Source organism: Thermobia domestica, chromosome 2 (genome assembly GCF_964235325.1).
Source record: "Thermobia domestica chromosome 2, izTheDome1.hap1.1, whole genome shotgun sequence".
Classification (NCBI taxonomy): domain Eukaryota; kingdom Metazoa; phylum Arthropoda; class Insecta; order Zygentoma; family Lepismatidae; genus Thermobia; species Thermobia domestica.
Window position 1 is genome coordinate 354,548,789 of NC_137455.1, and position 23,004 is coordinate 354,571,792.

Here is a 23,004-nt window from a genome sequence, read left to right on the forward strand (position 1 = left end):
ATACAACAGCCAGTTGAATCAATTGCTACACTAAGTGATGCTAGTGTCAATCCATATCGACTTTAGCTGCCATCTGGAAAGAATCGATCCCTAACTATTTGATAGATTGGTAGATCTAATCTATGGTTCTTTATATTTGTGACGTTGCCACATAGTGCAATTTGTGTCTCCAGATGAGGACTCGACAGGTATAGAACTTGCAGAGTCTTAAAAACCTTAGTGGGTGGTAATCGGAACTGTCCGAACAATCATATCCTTTTACTAGTGACATTGTAACTTAACTTACGTTCAACGACGTTGCCATAGCTTTGGTCCCCATTACCCTGTGATTAATGGCTTACACATGTGGGTTCTTTCTTTCTATATAGAGAAGGGGGAAATAAACAAACACTGACCAACTTGCCTGCATATATAGATCATTCCTTCTCAATGGAAAAAGAAATATTCTGTTGAAAGTGTCAAATAACAAAGCAACATCAAGCACTCGGAGTTTCCACACTACTTTTTTCTTCGCCAAAACATTTAAGACATTACATTCCTTATTCATGTGACGGAGATCAGCTTTTGCTCACCCCCTATTTTCGCCGAGAGCTGCTGTCCAGTTCGAATTTTGTTCCTCTCCAAAAGGAAGAAGGAAGATTTTTCCACTCAGTGTCAAATAACAAAACAACCCAAACCATTCGGAGTTTCTACGCTACTTTTTTTTTCTTTCTTTTTCGCCAAAACCTTTCTCAAGTGACAGAGAGGAATACGCACTCCTCTGGTCGAGAATTGTCAGCTAGCTAGAATTTCTTGGCAACACCGGATTTCGGAGAAAGTATCTGTTTCACTATCATGTAGTAGGAGAAGGTTAATAGGTCAATTTTCCATACCTCCCCCCAAGGTTTTTAAGATGTTTCTAAAAGTTTATACAAATATATATAGAGCTTTATTTTGACTTGTAGGATAATCATTTGTAGTCCGTGGGCGCCATTTTTAGAATACCCGTTATTTCATTTATTTGTTTGTATTTATCCACAAGTTCTCGAACCGGTATCATTAAACCTGGTCACAGTGTCTGTGCTACATCTGCTTGTCTGAACACACATACGAGTAGCAGTCAAAAACTTCTCAGAATGTTGCATTTTGGCATTTGTGATGTAGTCACAGTGAATCTTGTAGAATCCGCGGCAAAAAACCTGCAACATGAGGATGTAAGTTTATTGTGAAACTACGCCTAACAGCACAGGGAATGAACATAACTTCTAAGTGGAACGAATCACGCCAAGTTAAACCTCAGCCTCCTCCCGTGCACACTTATTTTGGAGCAAAAGACTTCGTCATTTCACAATAAACTTATATGCTCATGTTGCAGGTTTTTTGCCGCGGATTGTACAGTTGTCCTTAGGTTGCCTAATGATGAAATTGACAAGTATATTGAACAGATCATGACTGTCAGTTCACGAGTAGTGTACCTAAACAGAGGAGTATGTGGTGATCTGTTGGTGCAATTCCACAGATCGAGCAACGACCAACCATCAAGTTCGTGTAGAAATGGCGGAAACTCGGCTTCAGAGACTCTTGATAACCTTGTAAATAGTTTAGCACCAAGGGAATACTTTAGTCTTCCCAAAGCTAAAATTGGGCCTCAAAGGTTCCCGTCAAAGAAGAGATCAAAACGAACGCGACGACTGAACTTCGGAAGATACCAAAAGAGGAATTTCGCCGGTGTTTCCAGCAATCGCAGGATCGCTGAAACAAATGTATGTATGTATGTATGTATGTTCCGAAATTACCCCTCTGAAAGCGATTAAGTAAATGTGTGGTAATATTGTGGTAATAAAGAGCTATAACAAAAATTCCAGAACATTTTGACTCCTCCTCGTACTTTCAGCTTTAGCTTTCCACATCACTGACTTATAGCAAAAGATTTTGTTCGAGGACAAAAACTTTAAAAAGCGAAACAAACAACGAATGATGCTAACACATGGTAAAGGAATACGGCACTTTCCACGGATGTTGTCATGTATAACCGTTGCCACTTAATTATTTGATTGAATAAATCCATTTAGCCATCACTAAATGACACGTGGCAAACTTTATTCGCTACAATTTTGCGTTGTCTACTTGGGTTTAATTTTCTTATGCGAAATGGAGATCCAAGCTGATCTCTGTTACTTCTTTTCATTTCTAGCTGATTAGTTATTTAATTGCAATCGGATTCGTTTTCCTCTTCCAAGCTGTTACGATGAATATTATAATTTATATTATATCTCAGATCAGCTTACTTTTCCTTTGAGAAGGTGGCAGAGATTTTCCAGCATGCTCGCCACATAACGTCTCTTCTCTCTTACGAATTGTCGATTATCTTATTCTGACTTTTTGGGAGAGAAATGAGATTGTAAATTTACTATTCTTCTATACCCGGTGGGAGCTCATGTGGTTTGGATTCCACGTTAAGCTAGATCTATGTCTTATATAGCCTCGCTGCTGGAAGAGACGCTAAAGTCAAAATCAAATCGAATTATTTTTTTCTAAATGTTGTTTAAGGAGTTGTCTGAGAGAAAGATCTAATAGTTCATGTTACAAGTCACGCTCATAATCATCACTACAGAAATAAGTAAAAGGAACTTTATTATTTTCAGGTTTAGAACTATCTTTGCATTAGTACTTCGCAGCCCTACCGCAGGAACAACAAAACCGTCTGGAAAACGATTGCAAATAAACCTTTATCACAACTTTTACTATTGTTTTTATAAGTTGTAACACTCACTCACAATATAGACAGAAGGCTGGTAAATCTTTGATATGCGAAATCCCTTGTTCGATCTCACCTCCCACCAAGTGGACAAACCTTTCCCACTTCCTCCCACTTTCTTCATTCCACTATTTCATTCATTATCATCGACACCGTCTGCCTTAGTCTTGATCCATAATCGTGGGACATTAAATTTCATTTCATTTTTCTTTAATAGATAAGCACTTACTAGTTCAGTACGCACACCACCATCACAAAGTAAACTGAGTAATAACAAAAACGCTTTTCAATTCTTTCCCACTTACATATACAGGATGGCGCAAGAAAGTTTTAATTGACGTAAAATACACTAATTAACACAGGAAAGAATACGTTTAATGATTGAGATGCATGTAGAGAGTATGCCGTTATCAATGACATTAGCTACGGCACTTACATGTCACTTCATTTCTTGAAGACGACATCAGAAAGATATGCTTCACCTCGGCATACACATTATGAGAGTACATTTTGGAAATTCGCTGGAATACATTACATCTTCAGGAACGTCAGTGATTCTTCTTGAACCCTTAGTTTCAGTTCAACAATGTTTGGAGGACGTATACTATATTGTTTGATTTTGAGATGTCCCCATAGAATTGACACAGAAAAATCGCACACACTGAGTTCAGGAGATCTCGGAGATCATAGAATGCCACTGCTCTTATCAAATGCTTTCATAGCGAACACACTTTCCGCACAGCTTCAATGCTTAATTATTACTAAAAGGCAAAGTCTTCTCAATGTTGTCTTAGCGGTTCCAAACGAATAGCGGCCATACATTGTTGGTAATTCTAGATTCAACATTTCCCTCTAAATTTCGTGTGTTCCTTTAATTATCGTGTGACATCATAGTTTGATCACTACTTCCAAGAAGAGGTGTGTGTTTTGACCCAACAAAACCCTGTATGATGTAGTGTTGAATACATCATCATGAGCAATAATGGATGCGGTTTGCAAATCTTCAAATTAAAGATTCACTTATGTACAAAAAACCTCTTTTAAGAAATAGTCATATGCAGAGTTCATAACCTTTATTAATTTCCTTTAAAAGGTTCTTTTTTATGCCATTAGGTACAAATTTTTATTGTCACAGTCAGTACATTTAAGAAGACCATGTGAGGAAACTTAAAAAACAGTTTACATATTATATATATATAAACAGCAGAATACAAGATATATATACAGAAACATTATGTAAATAATTCCTTTACAAGAACGAGAAACCCCTACTTTGTAGAATCCTTGAGAAAAGGAAATGGCACTCATACAAATTCTTTGTACAATATGCTATTTCTCTCATGGTACACCATACAAGTAGTGATATGTTTACAACAAACATTGAAAAATACAAAATTGCTTGTACTATACGGTCATAGTATCGTAAGTTACAAGTCGTATTTCTTAAAAATTTATGAACAAATACCCTATACAATATTTTTATGTATAAACACAGGTGTATCATTCAATGATATAACGCAATTCAAAATACATCACATATTTTAGGCCGAATACTAGCTAATGTAATAAGAATAGCTTCTTCCGTTCTAATAGTTCGCGATCCCTGTTTAGGGCATGTGTTCAAGTACATGTCGAATAACAAACTAGGATCATCTACAAAAAGAGTTTCATCATTGTCGACAGCAGCTTCCAGTCCATGTAAACCTCCAAACACGATAATGGCGTGTTGAAATGGCCTGAAAGTTTCTCTATCTACAGGCGTTCCTCTTTCAGATGTACCTATTGTCAGATCATAGCCTTCGGGAAAAGGACACTGGGAGAAGACTTTGCTAAGAGATGACGCAACTCGAACTGTGTAACCCCAATACAGCCCTCCTTCTGTGCGAGGAGTTGAAGGTGATACTACAACTCCACGAATCTTCTTTGAGCCTTCCTTCTGAGGGAGTAACTTCACAGTGACACGCACGCCTGGCTGCAAGATGCGATCTACAACTGCGTGACGATGGAGCCCGATGTTTACGAATGAACCTCGTCCTTTCTTAGGAGGTACGTTCACAACCACACCTTCTCTGTAAGAAACATATTCCATTAAATACAACACAAACTATTATCTGTAACAATAAAGTGACAAAGAATATCTGATTAATGCATTGTTTATCTATGTATGATCATGTTATATATTTAACGGTTAGTTGGCTAGCGGGTAACTTACTTCCTTCTTATCCATTTTGTATGAAGCGACGCATGCCTTATTTTACATAACTGGTTCTCTACAGCCAAATGAACCAGTTAGTTTCCAAGCTTTCTGCTAGGAGACAGTTTAATTTTATCAGGACAGCTTTGGAGAGGGTATAAAACGGCGAGCTGAGTTTCTTACAATGAACTCCGCCACAGCCACTCCCAAGCCCGTGCTGAGAAGGAAGGAGGGTTTCTCCTGTAAGCAGGGAGGTGCAAAAGCGTTAGATTTGTGCGAATTTGTGTTTCATTCACAAGAGATGTGGAAATTGTTCTTTGATGGTAACTAAGGTCTGCAACGTAAGTGCACGGTGGCAAATTGTAAGTGTCCTTTAGCAGAAATCCCCTGAGTTACTATCATTTATTAAGGATCGCAAATTACTAACTCAATGGTTCGTAAGAAACAGATTAATTCAGGTAGCATGAGACAGATTTCACAGGACGTGCCAATCAGGAGCAACGGAAGTGAAAACATAAATGGAAACAGTTGAAGGCACAATTCGTAACACGCCCAAGTGCCAATTACTTAGGGAGCCCACAGAGCCTACGATCATATTCCGTTGTGTCGGGACTCCCCCCGTCTGATGCCACTTCCACTATTTTCAGGACAAGAAGTAATGAATGTTATGATGTGCTTCTGACGATGGGCGCGTCACTTAGCTGACAGACACTGACCGATTAGTGACCGGTGGTGGCTGGCCGCTGAACTGATGCGGGAATGTGCTGATTAACGGCTGGTGAGACCTCAAAATATGTTGTGGAGAATCAACATTCGACTGCCGTCCAAGAGGGAAAAAAAAAAAAAAAAAAAAAAAAGAGCTCACACAAGGTGACCCGCGGCTTTCTCTTCCCCAATTTGAGGAAGTGCAGCTCTGTTCAGGAACAGAAGAACCTGAAGGTCTGCTGCTTTAATGACAAAGCTTGCCTGAATAATTAATAAAACTTGCATGTGCATGATGTAGCTCCTACTAACAAGAACTTACCAACCAACCCTGACATTTTAATTAGAGAAACAATTCCGACTACCAACACTGACTCTAACCCACTCCAGTGTTTGGTAAAGCAATTCCTATCCTGTCCTGTAGTGGACCCAATTCCACCCAACCTGAAATATTAGCTGGAGGGTATCTGGTTTTCTGCCCTTCGTTGTTCGAATTTCAGCTGAATATTGCAGTTATTCCAAATGTGAGGATTTAGATATGGGATGGTTTTCTGGTTTGCTGAATTTTATCCACTACCGCCCTTCCAAACTTAATAATGATATTAGTCGCAGTTTCTTAGTCTTTTACTTCCAATACCCTAGCAGATATCTTCTCGCGAGTCCTACAAGCCAGGAATCAACATATCATGACTGTGTTTTTCTACTAGACTAAGTTGGTGAATGTGGACCTTCGGGAATAGATACAGGGTTTGCCCAGGACCAGGAGCTGCCAGATTTGCGAGACAGAATCCAAACACATTTTTCTCTTTCTCTTACAATATAACTTAAAAGTTCTATTGGTTTCGAACCGATATTTTTTCCATTCTGAAGAAACCCTAGAGCTCCTTTCCTCTCCTCTGAAGACGAGCAAGCAAAACAGAACACTGAAGCAATTATAAAAAAATTCAAGAAGTGTTGGGAAGAAAGAAAAAGATCATCAAAAGACGTTTTATAATAGAGGCATAATTCCTAATGCTTTCATTGTTGGTCGAAAGGTTTTCTTGTCTTTCCAAGCAAATCACTGCTGCTCTCTTGCCAAAACTTTTGGGCTTGTATTTTTTAATCAGAAAGTTAGCTCAACATTCTTATGAATAGCAACACTGCAGAAACGAGATGACTCAGCAACGCTAACTAGTTTAAGAGGTTCTACCCTTCTCCTCTTTTTGCAGAGTTCCCCCTCTACAGACGGAAGAATATGCAGAGTGCTCGACACCATTCTGGAAGGAATAAGAACACACGAGAATCAGGCAGAAACATCGTCACGAGTAGATTTTCTACTAGATTGGTGTATGTCGCTTGTAGGCCTGGCTGCAAAAGCCGAGTGGAACTATAATTGCTATATCAGTGATAGCCTTTGGTTCCTGAAAGCTAGGTGAGTTGTGAATGAATGATGAATTCTCTAGCAATTTTTCTATCTTAGATAAGACTACCTGAGGAATGGCAGTAAAACTCGAATAGGAGTTTAGCTAATCTTTCCAAATTGAATAGGGATTTCTAATTGATGAGAGGACAGAATGATGTCCAAGTTAGACTTAGCTTTAATAGATACTATCGAAGTGTTGGTAGAAAATTTCGAGCGAGATTAGAACTTCCTCTGTAGGGACAGCCAAAATGATGGCTGATGCTTCAATGCAAACAAATATTAGGGTTGTAGTGGCATCGTAAGCAATGAAAGCAGCTAAGTTATAGCTGAGATTCTTTATTATAAGTATTGCATCTATTAGTGAACTTGTTTCCTCCAGTGTTGTAACATATACTTGTTGTAATCTACGGTTGCGCACATTTGATAGTCTTCGAGTATTTCTTTCTTCAGATACTAGGCCGGTTGATAGTATTTTTATTATATAATAAACCTTTATTTATCCCAACATTAAATCTCGCATTTTATGTTTTTACTGTCTATAGTTGCAAATATAAATAAATATGTTGTGTTATTCTTTTCTAAACCTGATACAATTAATCCTAGACAACTGCCGAGCAACTAATTTTAAGACAGAAATACGATTTTTTTTTATTAATAAAATAAGAACTTTTTTTTTTTTTTTACTCATCTCAAATTACATATACAGTAGCGTATGCATTTTCGACTTCGATTTCCTCTGCAGGTTCATGTGCTATGAACCTCTGTTAAATTTTGGCCCAATCTTTTACAGAGTAATTACACAAACATTTCATGAAATTGTAACTTTTAAACAAATTACAACAGATATAAACAATCGGTTGTGAATCATAAAGAGTAAATGTGAGGAATTATTTTGTCGGGGAAAATGCTGGAAATGTCCACCTTCCGCAAACAATAACTCGTTGTACCTTATCCTCTGAAGTTTGTTGACGGTAGGAACAATAACCCTAATAATAAACAGCAAACATCTCAGTCTATTCGTCACACTAATTCAACATAATAACAGTCACACTGATAGATGTCGCCATCTGCGCTCTCCTATGTTAAACTGTGCAGGCAATTTGCCAATTTAAAACTATTAAGAGTTACTAATTGCCTTACTGATAATTTCGCAAACTCACCAAATGCTCTTGGACGATTCCTATGTAGTCTATCCATCAAGTAAGAAACACACGCGGGGAGGGGGAGGGTTTAGGTCTTAACCGTCTTCCTTTCAACAAGATGTTAAGCAAAATAAACATTTGCAATATTAAAATATGTACACAAAAGTCGCAAGCGTCTTAAAAACATATAAGGCTGCGTGGTTCAATCCTCCTTGTATGAAAGTATGTGTACACCACTGTTTCAAGATGTCCATAAGCAAAAATCAGGAGGGTTGAATAAGGCGATCTGGGAGGTTATACTTAAAAAAAAAAAAAAAATGCAGTCACCAAAGAAGCTGCTTACGAGCTGCGTGGAGACAAAAAATTTGAGAACAGTTTCAATATTTGCTGAGACAAAGTAATGTTCGTACATTTGCAGTATAATTCAGAATTTACTGCATTTATTATTTGTTGTGAATTTATATGAACCCATTCTACATTACTAAAATATGTTTCTGAAATTTACTTCTAATAAAACAATGAAAATTTGTACAGTCATCAAGAAAACAAAAGAGCATATTTTTCATACGGACTGTATATAAAATACGTATATACTATTTTCTTTTGCAGACAATAAATGTTAATTAAATAAAGAGCTATTATTAACAATGCAAACCAGGAATAAATTAACGACGACTGGCACAGTCAAATATAAATACTCTTATTCTCACTGTTTATTTATTTCAGTTTATCATCCGTCTTCAGCACCGAGGTTATACGAGACGTGCACCTACAATTTAACATAGATCTGAACTAGTGCGCTGTCAAAATTCAAATAATTCACTATTCGAATACTGATTCTTTGAATATTCGTTATTCGAATAATTGATTCTTTGAATATTCGTTATTCGAACAACTGATTCTTTTTGAATATTCGTTATTCGAACAATTGATTCTTCGTTCTTCGAACAACTGATTCTTTGAATATTCTTTATTCGAGTAACTGATTCTTTTAATATTCGTTATTTGAATAATTGATTATTCGAATATTCGTTATTCGAACACTGATGCTTTGAATATTCTTTATTCGAACAACTAATTCTTTGAATATTTGTTATACGAACAACTGATTCTTTGAATATTAGTATTCGAATATTTGTTATTCGAACAATTATTTCTTTTGGAATATTCGTTATTCAAACAATTAAGTCTTTGAATATCCGTTATTCGAGCAATTGATTCTTTGAATACTCGTTATTCGAACAATTAATTCCTCAAATATTCGTTATTTGAATATTTGATCAAAATTCGTTATTCGAATAAATGTTTGAACAATTTTTTGGCTAATGACTAATTATTCTAATAACGAATAACTATTCTAATATTGAAAAATATTAGAATACTAGAGAACAAAAATCTAATAGCGAATGTTTGAATAATTTTAAGAGCACCAATTGAACCAGGTGTACTTAAATCAAGGACTGAACCTTGATCCCACGCCAAAGACAACAAAATTTAGCCACAAAGGAACTCTTCTAATCGTTTTATCATAAAATTTAATGCTATTATTTGTTTAATTTTAATTTTTGGAAATTCTTACTTTTAATCCAGACAATACATATTTGAACATGACTGTGCATTATGCCTGGCTAATAATAATAATAGTCTGCCAAGTTCTGCTTCTTTGGTTTAACATTCAAAATATGTGGTTGTTGCTGGTAATAAATTTGTAACGATGAGTAAGCATCCTATAGCTAGAAGAACTTCATTCTTTAACTCTCCAGTCCATTCCGTCGAGACGCATCGAAATTAAGACAAGCATTTCAACAGGTTAATAGAGTAAGATTTTTTTCAAACTACATTTTACCTTGCTTACTTTGTTTTAAACTCTTTTATTATTTTTACTTAAGACAAGTACAAAAACTTAACACAGTATCAGTAGTAATGGAGCACGAATTTTAAGGGATTAGTACTCCAATATATGGCTATTCAATACCGTTTGGATTGTGCTACGCTTAGAAAATCCTTTAGCTTAACGGGCCGATTTGCTAACGATTGTAGGCCAGAAGCAAATAAGACTAGACATATGAAACAAAGAGCATTATATGCAGAACGAAACACACTCAGAATATGTATGATTCAAGGAATATTTGTGTATGCGGTGTTGTACTAAAAAAAAAAAAAAAAAAAAAAAAAAAAAAAACCCTTCAAACATGCAAGATATATGGATACCTGATAAGCTAAAAATTCATTTTTAGACTCCTTTTTCTTAGCCCATCTTTGGGGCAGTCTGAATGCGTTGGCAAAGCTTGTAGAATTTGGATTCGAGTAAAACAAAATTTGAAAGATTATTCAATATAGTTTGCATGTGTAATACTCATATATACTAATACTATGCCTGTTATGTTTAATATGTCTAATGTACTAATAATTCATATATTAATTATGTTATACGATTACATGTTTAGAATTACATCCTTTTGAATTATGAATTCCTGTATATTATGTACATTACCTGGATAAAAGATCAAACGTTCAATTACATAAAACAGCCTAACTACAATACATATATCTTCACTACAAGAAAAAAAAAACTTACCTATATGGACAGACATCATTTTGTCGAAGATGATGCGGTGCATCTAAAGGATTGAGAACTCCGGCAAACTCCAAATCCTTATGCAAAGGAAAGAAATTCTTTCGTAAGTACTGAGGGCATTCAAGATACTGCAATACTCTTGCAAGTTGTGTACAGCCGTGCCCAGGTCGTTTCATCCCTCGAAACTGGTCTTCCACTGCTTCATTTTCATTCACTTGTCCTCCTTGGTCATCGAACACCACGACCTGCAAATAACAGAATCTACATTGTGCTATTTGATTCTTTTGATATATCTAATCAGGATGAGTACGATTTACAGTTTATAAGAAAAATTATGAACGGTGCGGGAATTATCTTGTATGAAATTTTCCTCCAATCCAAGTAATATATCAACTTCGAAATGTACTTTAATTGCACTACATTGGTTTAACATTCCTTGTTGCTTTCGTCAGTAGATCTAGGAAACTCACATGAAAGTTGTTTCCACATCTCGGAATTTCTTTGCACTACAACTTCTGCAACGGCATATGTAATACTGTTGTGATTATAAACTTCCAAAATTCATTTTTTTTTTTTTTATTTACCACTCTTCTGAAATTCCTATTACACAATGGCTATTTATCGATATGTAGTTTCTTAGTGTTTTTAATTTCAAACAATAAATCTTCCTATGGTGCGTTTTTTCTGAAATAGTGTACATAATGCTAGAAACTAGTTCTACATCATATATATATCATTACAAAAACGTTCTATGCGAAGTATTTGCAGTGGTAGATTGTCCCAACAGCCACTGCCCTAGCCGTAGTGGAATCAGGGAGCTACTTAGAAGAAGAAAAGTAGTGAACTCCTGTTTAGGAAGCCAGTGCTGATCATATATCACTCCCAAAAGCATGTATATTTCTAGTAGGATAGAACGACATACCATATCGCATATGCTCAACTGAGTCGTTTACGATAACAGTAATTTTGAAGGGGTTTGGCCTCTCAGTCGCCAGATTTCCCACCGCTCGCGTACATTGTATAAGGCTATCTAAAATGCCGAGTTCAACGAAACAAAACACGATCTATCACCGCAATGAAATAAAACACTTATATTTTATATTTTATGTTATATTTTTTGCACACATTACGACAAGCAAACAATAGGTCGTGTATTGAAGGGGAAAAGAAACTGCAATATACTTACAGATTAACAAGTGCGCAAGACGATGTACTCGAACGCTGAGTCGTACGTCAGAATTTATTTCGAGTTTTGTGTACGTTCACCATAATGGACGTCCATACGATTCATTCTTGTGTGCGATGATGCCAATATAGCAATCGTTTCGGTGATTATACTAAGACACATGTCACACACAGACCTTCAAATCTGCAAAACCAGAGTTCAAATGCAAACTTTTTAAAAGTAGGTCTATTTATACGTTGGAACATTTTTTTACAAATTTGACATTTATATACATCGTACGACGAATGCATCATGGAAAGATGGTTCTTGTTCTTCAAATATAATATAAAGTATATATATATATATATATATATATATATATATATATATTTACATTTTTCGCCATATTTTCTTTATACGTAAGAGTCCTCGAAAAACAGCACAAATGAACCTTTACAAACTTAGAAAGTGGCGCAAGGACACGAGGAAATTTGAATTTATGTTCAGTCCATGAAATATTTGGTAACAAATTGAGTTAATGATGAACTGTATTTTAAAGAATATGCTATTTCTATAATAGGCAATCATTTATGCCTTGAAATAACATGAGGAAAGTATGTTCCATGTCCCCATACATATTCTGTCACCCTGGTATGGAAATTCTGCATTGCTCGACGTAGTTCTTCAACCCTCAAAGTCAGCAATGATTAAAGAATGTGCACAACTTTCCCGATTAAATCACAAGTATTGAGTTTGGGGGATTTTGGGGAACATGGAATGACACCGTTTCATGAATGACGCGCTTTCAAAACAATCACCGAACAGCTGCAATGAATTGTCGACCAGTGTGCAACAGGTTTCAATCTTGTTTAAACCATATAGTTTCGTATTCCTATGTAGGAGGTTCTGTAACTCGTGATGTAATCGCATGAACAGACGGAACACGATCATGACGTCCTAGCCGGTAACGACGCCTAAATTTCTCTTGCGCAGCAGATTATCGCCATTCTTATGAAAACTTCTCACAGTGAACGCCCTTTCTATACTATTCCAACCCTCTATTATAACTAATGGCAAGAGGTTTTAAATATATCGAATTGTTATCAAACAGCTGGCGACGCACAAGGTTCCCAGCCCCTACGTTCATTTTTTTAGTTTCCCTGGCTAATTTAAAGTTATACACGTAGAGATCACCGGTAAAATTTACCTAATCAATACAAAGGCATTTTATCTTTTCCTAGCTCGGCTACGTTTATTGTTTCAACTAACTGCAAAAGGAACGAAATGCAATTTGAAAAGTGAAAAAGTGCGATTGGGCAAAACTCCAACTCAAGTTTCTCTCTTACAGTGCCACTGTGCTAACCAATTTCTCCCTAGGCAAGCGAGAGATCGCTCAGCCATTCATACAATGGAGATTGGTCCAGAAATGGACTCAGAGGTATAGTTGGTTGCGTACCCGTATCATTCAGCAGGAGTCTCTAGTTCAATCTCGCCCAGATCACAATTTTCTTTCTCCGACTTTAAAGGATGATATCGTATGGAAAAAAAAAAGGGGGTTTGTTTTCTCAATTCTCATACAACGAAAAAAAAAAGTTTAGAAAACAAAGTTCCTTCGTTACACTCATGGTTTCGTCCCTTTAAAAATTAACAAATTCCAAGAATGATGATTATACCTCATCCACACAGAAGACAGCTGCTGCTCGGGCAATTTCTCCAGCTAAGTAGGTTCTCAGCTCACCAGACTGCGCATTGTCGAGTATCGATCCTGGAACAGCAATGCTTATTGTATACGGACGCCCTTGGTGACCTACATCACCATTCGAAGATGTTATATTATCACTCTGATTTGGAAGTTCAGCAGTAGCTGCAGCTTTACGCTTCTCCTTCTCAAGTTTCTTCAGCATCCTCTTCTCTCTCCATTTTCTTCGTTGTTCTTTCCGTTCCCTTCGCCAGTCTTTGGATTCTTTCTGCTCCGGAGTGACAGGAGCCATCTTAAGTCCTCCCTGAGAAGAAGATGAAAATAAAGATAACAGTTAAAAGCATTTACAGTATTTGTGTACCTTCTGTTGTAAACTACTGTGGAAAGAACCACAAGAAACTCAAGTATAGGAGAAACAAACTGTACGCAAAATATGTTAACATAAAACATTACATATTGTGAATTGTCCTAGGCATGTATGCACTATCTAGGAATGAAAGTGACTACGTCTGTGACTTCGTAACTCTTGAAACACCCGACCGATCTCGATCAAATTTTCGATGTAGATGAAGTTCGCGCACAGAATGGTTTTAATCATTTCACTTTGACGGTGCAACTAAGAGGAGGGGATATATATATTAGTGGTGGGCACAAAAACCAGTTTTTCTGTTTTAAGGAAAACCGAAACCGGTTTCTGAAACTTTTCAAAAAACCGGTTATCGGTATTCTCCGAAACCGGTTCGGTTTTTCACCGGATCCGGTTTCGGTTTTATCCAAAATTGTTTGATCCAAAATTATTTCTGACCAGAACTGTGTTTAGTTGTTCTCCGGAAACTAAAGTAGTTATGTTTTCCAAAAGTTTTCACCGAAACCAGGAGAAAACCGAAACCGACTTAGGTGTAAAACCGAACCGTTTTTTTTAAAAAAAGAAACCGGTTTCGGTGAAAAACCGAACCGGTTTTGGAGAAAATTGAAATGTCAGTTTTCGGTTTTTCTAGTAGCCGGTTTTGCCCATCCCTAATGTATATACATATATATGAACGAAAGTGACCGATATTAGTGCCGAATCCATAGTTTTCGGGGTCGCTGAGATGAACAGTAATGGTAAAAAGTGACTGACTAAGGGAACACATTACTAATTTTTCTTACTTTAACTCTGCGAAGCAGGTAATTGACGCTAGTATTAAAAAATACATAAAAACTAGAAAATGGTGGAGAGAAGGGTATGGTTTATATTAAAAGTTACCATATCAATAGAAACAATTTGCTTTGGCCCCTAACTGGAACTACATAAGTCGAATAAGAGAGCGAGAGAACCCTCTAAAATTCAAGGAAAGTACAAAGAGAAAAAAGACAAAACCTGCAAGTATAGTCTGCTCTTAAGTAAGAACAACAGCACAGAGAAGCGGAGCCCAACAAAACTTTCGTACTTTCCTAGTTTCAACGTAAAATATACGTAGGGCTCTACACCCCATCTGTTTTAGCGAGAAGCAAAGCGGAAGTGATGTTCAACATGACGTCGTGCATCGCAACATTGACACTACAAGTTGCAGAGCTGGTAGAAATAATACGGTTCAAGAAAAGGAGGAGGAAAAAAAAAACGAACAGAGGTCAGTAATCCAACAATAGTGTCAACCCTACTGATCCGTTTTCAGCATTATTTACGTTAAAATTAAGTACAGCTTACAGATGACGAGAAGAACCCTAAAACAGGGGTAGCGGGGAAAAGGTCAACGACACGGTCAAGTCCATTTTCGGTTTTTGAGGTGTGGTCTATACTTAAGATGTCGTCTGCTACTCCGGGTAAAGTTATATGTGCTATTCCGTGGTGTCATTTGATACCCCCGTGCGAAAAGTAGGCGAGCCCATACCTACTTCTGCTACACACACTACTTCTGCTAGGGTTCTTCTCGTCATCTGTGAGCTGTACTAAATATATATCCCAAAATAACGTGTTATACAGTCTGTTTATAAATGAATGGTGTGATTTTAAAAATTAAAAATGAAATGAAATCTGTGAGTTTTACGTCCCACGATTATGCCGGTTAGGCTAAAGGAGACGGTGATTATGAGAAATGAATGAAATGGTGGAATGAATAAAGTGGGAGGAAACGGGAGAACCCCGAGAAAACCCACGCACACGGTGTTTGTCCACCACAAAGTTCACTTGGCGAGGGCTGGGATAGAACCCGGGACCGCAAGCACCAGAGGTGAACGCTCTACCACTGAGCCAACGCGGCCCCTTTTAAAAATTAATAATACACCTATTTATTATCTCATTTGGGCAAACCTTACAGCATAAACAATGGCAAGTTTCTGATGCATTAATCCAGATCGTCTCCCACGATGGTCTGCAGTACATGCGTTATCCGATCACACACTTCCTCAAGGGACACGGACATTGGCAAGAAAGAAATCGCATGGTGTTGAACTCGGCGAACGGGGTGGCCAGGGAAGAAGGTTGTTTTCTTCTGTTGCAAAACGTCCAATCTAAAGATGGTGAAGAACACGATTAAGCAACTCTCGTAGATTCCTGTGAAAATGGGGTGGAGCACCGTCCAGTTGCAAAATGTAATCATCATAATTGGTGTTCGGCTGGGGTAACAACCAGTTTCCCACCATGTCTAGAAATGAGTTACCAGTCACAGTTTCTTGTTCGAAGAAAAATGGGCCGTGCACTTTCTCGCGGGACACCGCAGAAAAAACGTTCACTTTTGGCGAGTCATGCTGATAAGGTTTCTCGCTTCCGCGGATACGAACATTGTTCACCTTTCCACTTACACGGAAAGTGGCCCCATCGCGGAAGATGAGTCTTTCTACAAAACCACCTTCCTACACTTTCAACCGACTCTTTTCACAAAACTCACGTCCCTTTCTTTTGTCTGCTGGTGTAAGAGCCTGCATTAATCGCATTTGTACAGTTTAAAATATAGCCGCTTATGCAACACTTTCCACGCCGTATTCTTTGGCATGTCGAATTCCCTGCTTGCTTTCTAAGTGATTTACGAACACTTCGCGGAAACTCCTCGCGCACTCTATCAACATTTGCATCAGACACACAAGGTCGACTAGAACAGAAGCATCCAGTTTCCATGAACTATCAGTACCACCTATTTATGTTATTCTTGTGTGATGAGTCTTTCCTAAACCATGCACGAAACTCTCGCTGTACTGTAACCACAGATCTAGACATCTCAAAACGGAGCACACAGAAAGCTTTTTTCCTGTTGCGACGCCATTTCGGAAACTGACGCTGCGGCCTCGCAGTAAGTATGACAAGCAAACATAAGGTAGCGCATGAAAAACTTGGACAGTTGTTATACTTGCAGTGTACGTTTAACCCGTGTAAGGTAATAAATAGATTTATTAATTTTTAAAATCATACAATTTATTTATAAACACGCTGTATTTATTAGATTATTGGGTCATTCCATGTGAAATCAACAAATTAAACAGGGATTTCTGACCCAAACATCTTAGATTTTTACCAAATTTTAGTATTTCGTAGGGATGGTCTAGATATGGAATTGTGCAAAGTTGTAGCTTCCTGTGTGGTGAGGTTTCTGAATTATGGGGGCTCAAAAATACGAAAAAATCGCCTACTTTGGTACATACACGAAACTTCCGGACAACACTGCTATTGATCTAATTGGCGTAAAGAGCTGATTCTTGTTTTGTTTGAAAAAGCTTTCCAACGATATATCGCATGCCTAGTTTGGGAAGAATATCTATTTAAGGTCATCCAGTATGACCTTTTGACCTTGAACTTTTGAGAATGCATATCTTCGGCTTTTCTAAAACTTGCATATAATTTACACACAAGCTTACTCTAAAACATAACTGAAAAAGAAGTTGGGACAGTAATGGGAACTTTCAATAAAATTGTTTTTTTAGTAACTGTTTGTACCAGACAGAGTTTTAATGTGTAAAGCAGTTTGCAACACTGTAGCATTGCACAATAGCATGATAGATTGCGCAGTCATCTGCTACAGAAAGGTTTGGAAGATTGAGAGCTGTGGATGTGTTAGTTAGAGGAATGTGTTGATAGGAGATTGTGTCCACACGTTCAAATGTACGATTGAGGTGTTTATGTGCTGGTGCTGACTCTGTACTTGAAAACAGAAGCTTGTTTGTGGTGTCTGTTAAGTCAGTGTTCCAATGGTCAGTCTTATTTAACGCATTATTATATCAGAATAATGTCATCGTCAAGATTCAAGAAAACAGTTTGCTGCAATGCATTTAATATAGGTTATAGAAATGTCAAAAGAAATTTGAGAAATATGTTGCCGTGGATGTTTTCAAAGTGTTCATCGCTAAAAGATGCATTTAAAATTTGTGATTCCTGTCGTAAGAACCTAGCAACAACACCTTGTGATGCGAGTGCGACTCCTGTAATAACAGAGAATGTGATGATTAGCAGCACCGATGCTTGTAATAGTGATATTGAGTAGTGCGTCAAAGAAAGTGCGTTAGAATCTCTGAACCGCAGCCCAAAAGATCACAAAATTATTAGACATTTCTACAGAGTATGGGAAGTAAAATGCAGCAGAAAGTGAAATTATAATACAGTTGAAAGAAGAAAAACGAACAGCGGATAGAAGTGTGCAAGTAAAATTGCTAACTGTATTTCCAAAAAGTTGACCTGTCAACAAGAATTTCACTGCACTAACTACATGGCTCGTAAAGCAAAATAACTTACTCATTAACCATCTTCATACCTTAAGGATTTGAAAGAAAAACTTCTTGATAAACAGTGCATTGTTCTTTCTCATTTTGCAAAAAAATTATTCGTTCGTTTTCCTAGAAGCGTCACAAGGTTTCCACTGGAATAACGGTCAAGTAGCTATTTTGCTTATACTCCAGAGATCCCCAGACGTGTACAGTTATAACTGACAATGTGATCGTCGGCTGTCTCAAACATGATACAACTTTAGTGCACCTATTGCAGAAAACACTTATTACCTATCTGACGGATAAAATCGGTTCTGAAGATTTAACAAAATTATTCTATTTCTCCGATGGAGCAGCAGCTCATTACAAAAATCACAAGAACTTCATCAATATTAGATACATTAAAGCGAATTTTCCGTACCTGTTGAATGTTATTTTGCCGCCGCACATGGAAAAAGTACGTGTGATGGACTCGAAAAACTTGAAAGAGACTTGCTGCAAGAGCAAGTTTGAAAAGACCTTATAGTGACCAGATAATAACACCAAAACAATTATATGATTGGGCAAGGCAAAATATAAAACGTATGGTCTTAAAATATGTCACTAATAAGGAATACGAAGCGGAAGCGTCACTCCTGTGGCTTTCGTGGTCGTTATTTTTTTTTAAAAAATACAAACTCTTTTCCAGCTTGAACACGATAGCTGTCGCTTTATTATTATTATTATTATTATTATTATTATTATTATTATTACATTAAATGCAGTGTTGCAAACTGCTTTATACATTAAAACTCTGGTACAAACAAATTGTTACTAAAAAAACAATTTTATTGAAAGTTCCCATTACTGTCCCAACTTCTATTTCCGTTATGTTATAGAGTAAGCTTGTGTGTAAATTATATGCGTTTTAGAAAAATCGAAGATATGCATTCTCAAAAGTTCAAGGTCAAAAGGTCATACTGGATGACCTTAAATAGATATTCTTCCCAAACTAGGCATGCGATATATCGTTGGAAAGCTTTTCCAAACAAAACAAGAATCAGCTCTCTACGCCAATTAGATCAAGAGCAGTGTTGTCCGAAAGTTTCGTGTATGTACCAAAGTGGACGATTTTTTCGTATTTTTGAGCCCCCATAATTCAGAAACTTCGTCACACAGGAAGCTACAACTTTGCACAATTTCATATTTCGACAATCCCTACGAAATACTAAAATTTGGTAAAAATCTAAGACGGTCGGGTTCTGGGTTTTGTTGATTTCCTATGAAATGAATTCAACCTTCCCTTGAGTTAACTTCGGTAACTTTCCTTTCGCTGCTGTTCTTGTTGTTGAATGTTGATCCATACGGAGGACATTCTGGAACCACCACAATCAGGAGTATGAAGAAAAACAAATTAATTTTGATTAGTTTGTAGAACTTCGTACATCTTCACTTTAAAGTTTCTATTCTTACAAGCAATTAAGTCGTAAATCTTAAATACACTTCTCCATCCCTTAAAATTGAAAGTTTGACTACAACGCTTCGAAGTAATAGGCAAAAAACTTCCAAAAACAGCTCACAGTTTGTTGTTTCAAATACTCATCTCTCTTTTGTTACTTAATGTAATGATTCTTTTAGAACAAAATAGTATCTTAGCAAATACATACAAAACAGAAAATTTAGCGAAACAAAATTCATGAATTACTCATGTGAACTCAACTAAGACAGCAGTAATGACTATGGAACTGAAACGTAAAAATTACTCCATAAAGACGAAGAATCAGTGTGCAACTTGAATATTTTTTCCAGGAGGATGAATTCCACACATTATATACAGATGTTTCAAAACACCGACAATGTATGGGAGGTAAATAAGAAAACAGTTCACTAACACTTCAGACTTCCCACTTGATCTGATTTTGAGTTTAGCGTCCTAAATTTAAACGTAGCATCCGAAACATATGAGCACGTGTCGAACTTGGGTATCTCACGCCAAAGGCACGTACGCTAGAAAAAAATTAAATGAAATCTTTGAGTTTTACGTCCCACGATTATGCCAGTTAGGTTAAAGGAGGCGGTGATTATGAGAAATGAATGAAATGGTGGAATGAAGAAAGTGGGAGGAAACGGGAGAACCCCGGGAAAACCTACGAGCACGGTTTGTCCACCACAAAGTCCACACGGCGCGAGCTGGGATCGAACCAGGGACCCCAAGCACAGGAGGTGAACGCTCTACCACTGAGCCACCGCGCACCTTGCGCGTACGCTAGATGGTTAGGCACGAAGAGTCCTCAGAATTGCAAAGGCTCTTGAAGATTGATTAATTTAGGGCTATTCTAAGAGTGGAAATTAAGATACCGGTAGTAAAAAATATTTTTCCTTACTTTAGAAAGTGATTTTTAAAATAATTACTAAAAGTACGGCAGCAAGAATCACCACGATACCTAATCCGAATCAATTTTAGAAGAACTGGTTCCTCCAAGCAGTGGCCTAGGGAAGGGGGGGGCGGAGGGGCCGGCCCCCCCCCCCCCAAAGAGGTCCGACAATGTACTTTGGTACTTTGATGTTTGTAATTTTTTATATATTTTTATGTTTATATATATTTTTGTTTGTAATTTTTCTATATGTACCTATAACATTACTTGGGCCCCCCTTAAACACACATCCTGGCTACGCTACTGCCTCCAAGCATGTAAGGAACTGTTGCGAAGAATCAGTTCTTTTGGAATCGGAATCACTGAACGAATTAAAAATGAATGAATTGCCTAAAAGAAAGATTTGCCTTAACTTCCACCGGCAAAGTATTCTGCAAGCTGCAGGAAAACTGTATTTTAATTTTAGAAGTACATATAAAGTTACAAGTGTTCTAACATATGTGATTTTATGCAGTATCAAGTGTTTTTGCACCATCGTTGTTTATGTGCATACCTTCTGCTGCGCTCCTGCCTTGACTCGGTTAGATATGAATTCTCGCTTTTAATGGCTACCTAGCACAAATTGCTTTGTCTTTGCACACTCAATTTAATGGCTTACGTCCGGACGGGTAGTAATACCCGTAAGCAAAAGTCCACGTAAAGTGAATTTGCACTCATTAATGCAACTCCTACCTTAACAAACAATTCTGAGGCATTATTTGTTAAGTTTGTGTTAAAATAACTGATATAGTAAGACAGCACATTATCATTCCAGGGCACATTAGTGTGCATGCATATTATCAATCTCTACGCACACAGTTGGTCGTGCACCAAGTCCAAAACATCATAAAGAAGCACTTATGGTTAACTGCTGTATCGCCGGACCAATTTTAGGAAATTTTCCGGGTCAATTGGAGAATTTATTTAAGTTTATGAGGAAGAGTGAAAGTCAGGTAAGGAAAATAGTAAAAGATCAGAAAGTGATTGTATTTCAAGGATATTATAAAATAGAGGAATCGTGAAGCCATACCTCACAGCTTCGCCACACCTACTTTGCCCTCTCCGCCCCACTAAGATCGCAATGTTTCGAGCCAACAATCATGGCGGAAATGAGAGTAACAAATTAGACGTGCCGACTCAGACGATGCTCGGTTGTTTCTTCGCTTCATTGAGTTCATATGATGAAGATAGGTATGGGCAGATCCTCTATTTTATAACACCTTTGTTGTATTTGCTGGTTGTTTTCGATCTTGTAAGCGGCACTGTATGTGGAGGTGGATGGACTATTTCGCGGAGAGGCACACTTGTTTTACTATACGGATCCATAGATTGTAAAATATACAGAAAAATTTGGGCAAGTCTTTACTTTGCTCATTTCATGTCAAGAACAGAACCCAACCATCCCCTGCGGGGATTCTAACCCGTTCCTACTACTACTACTACCCCTATTCTTACTCCTCCTACTACTACTACTACTACTGCTACTCCCACCTATACTATGGATCTGTATAGTAAAACTGCACACATAATAACATAATCTAACATAACTTAATGTAATCCAATCAAATATAACCGAATGCAGTATATTTTGGTCCATTTTTTCGATTTTCAAATCGGTCCGGCGATACAGCAGTAATGCCAGCATTTAAAGCAAAATAAAAAGACCTTAAAAAGAAAAATTACTTTTATCTGACGGATTATTTTTAATCTAAACCTAAACACATATGCAATAACTCTAATTTCTCAGAATTCTAATGTATTTGCGGCCTATCTCGTTTAAGAATCGTAATATTTAGGTGGCCCCTGGATTTATAATCTCAATTGTAAAATTGTCGAACTTGTACCCACATATTCTCAATCTGCTCCAGTTTTATTTTATTTTTTATGACTGCGAACTAGTTCGAACCAGAAAAAGTTTTATCACATGTACTCAAGTCAGTCCATTATGAAATTTACTAGTTCGATATTTTCACTTTCAATTAGCATAATTTATTACCTGTAGACGTGGCAATGAAAACGTCGCTTGCAGTATTCAAATCCTTTCCTATAAAAAGATTTCTTTTTCTTTAAAATGCTTCTTCAGTCTCCTTCGTCTGAACCTCCATTGCAATAAATCTTATTTCCTTTCTCTCCGGAGTGAGTCATTCCGTATCAATTTTAACATTTGCGAACCACAACGCAATGCAAAAGCTAATGAAAGCAGTTATTAATGTCATATTATTAACTCAAAGTAAAAATCTTATTTTGAGTTCCCTAGGCGTAGACCGGTGTTTTTTGTATAACACAATGTACTTCCTTGACAAGGGTTAGGTGGTAGAGCA

General features: G+C 37.2%; 1 protein-coding gene across 1 annotated transcript; it reads right to left on the minus strand.

The window, feature by feature from the left end:
- Nucleotides 1–3,795: 3,795 nt before the first annotated feature.
- LOC145678789 (28S rRNA (uridine-N(3))-methyltransferase) lies at nt 3,796–22,837 on the minus strand. The gene is made up of 4 exons (XM_081749296.1): nt 22,680–22,837; nt 13,594–13,923; nt 10,756–11,000; nt 3,796–4,806 (listed from the first exon to the last, which is right to left on the minus strand). Exons 2-4 carry the CDS (start codon nt 13,909–13,911, stop codon nt 4,260–4,262), a joined length of 1,110 nt encoding a protein of 369 aa, XP_081605422.1. The 5' UTR covers nt 13,912–13,923; nt 22,680–22,837; the 3' UTR covers nt 3,796–4,259.
- Nucleotides 22,838–23,004: the final 167 nt, after the last annotated feature.

Coding starts and splice junctions, on each gene's coding strand:
- LOC145678789 (XM_081749296.1), bottom strand. CDS start 13,911: ATGGCTCCTGTCACTCCGGAGCAGAAAGAATCCAAAGACTGGCGAAGG. Junction 11,001..13,593: donor CTGTCTTCTGTGTGGATGAG/GTATAATCATCA, acceptor TGTTATTTGCAG/GTCGTGGTGTTCGATGACCA. Junction 4,807..10,755: donor AATGATGTCTGTCCATATAG/GTAAGTTTTTTT, acceptor TGTTTCTTACAG/AGAAGGTGTGGTTGTGAACG.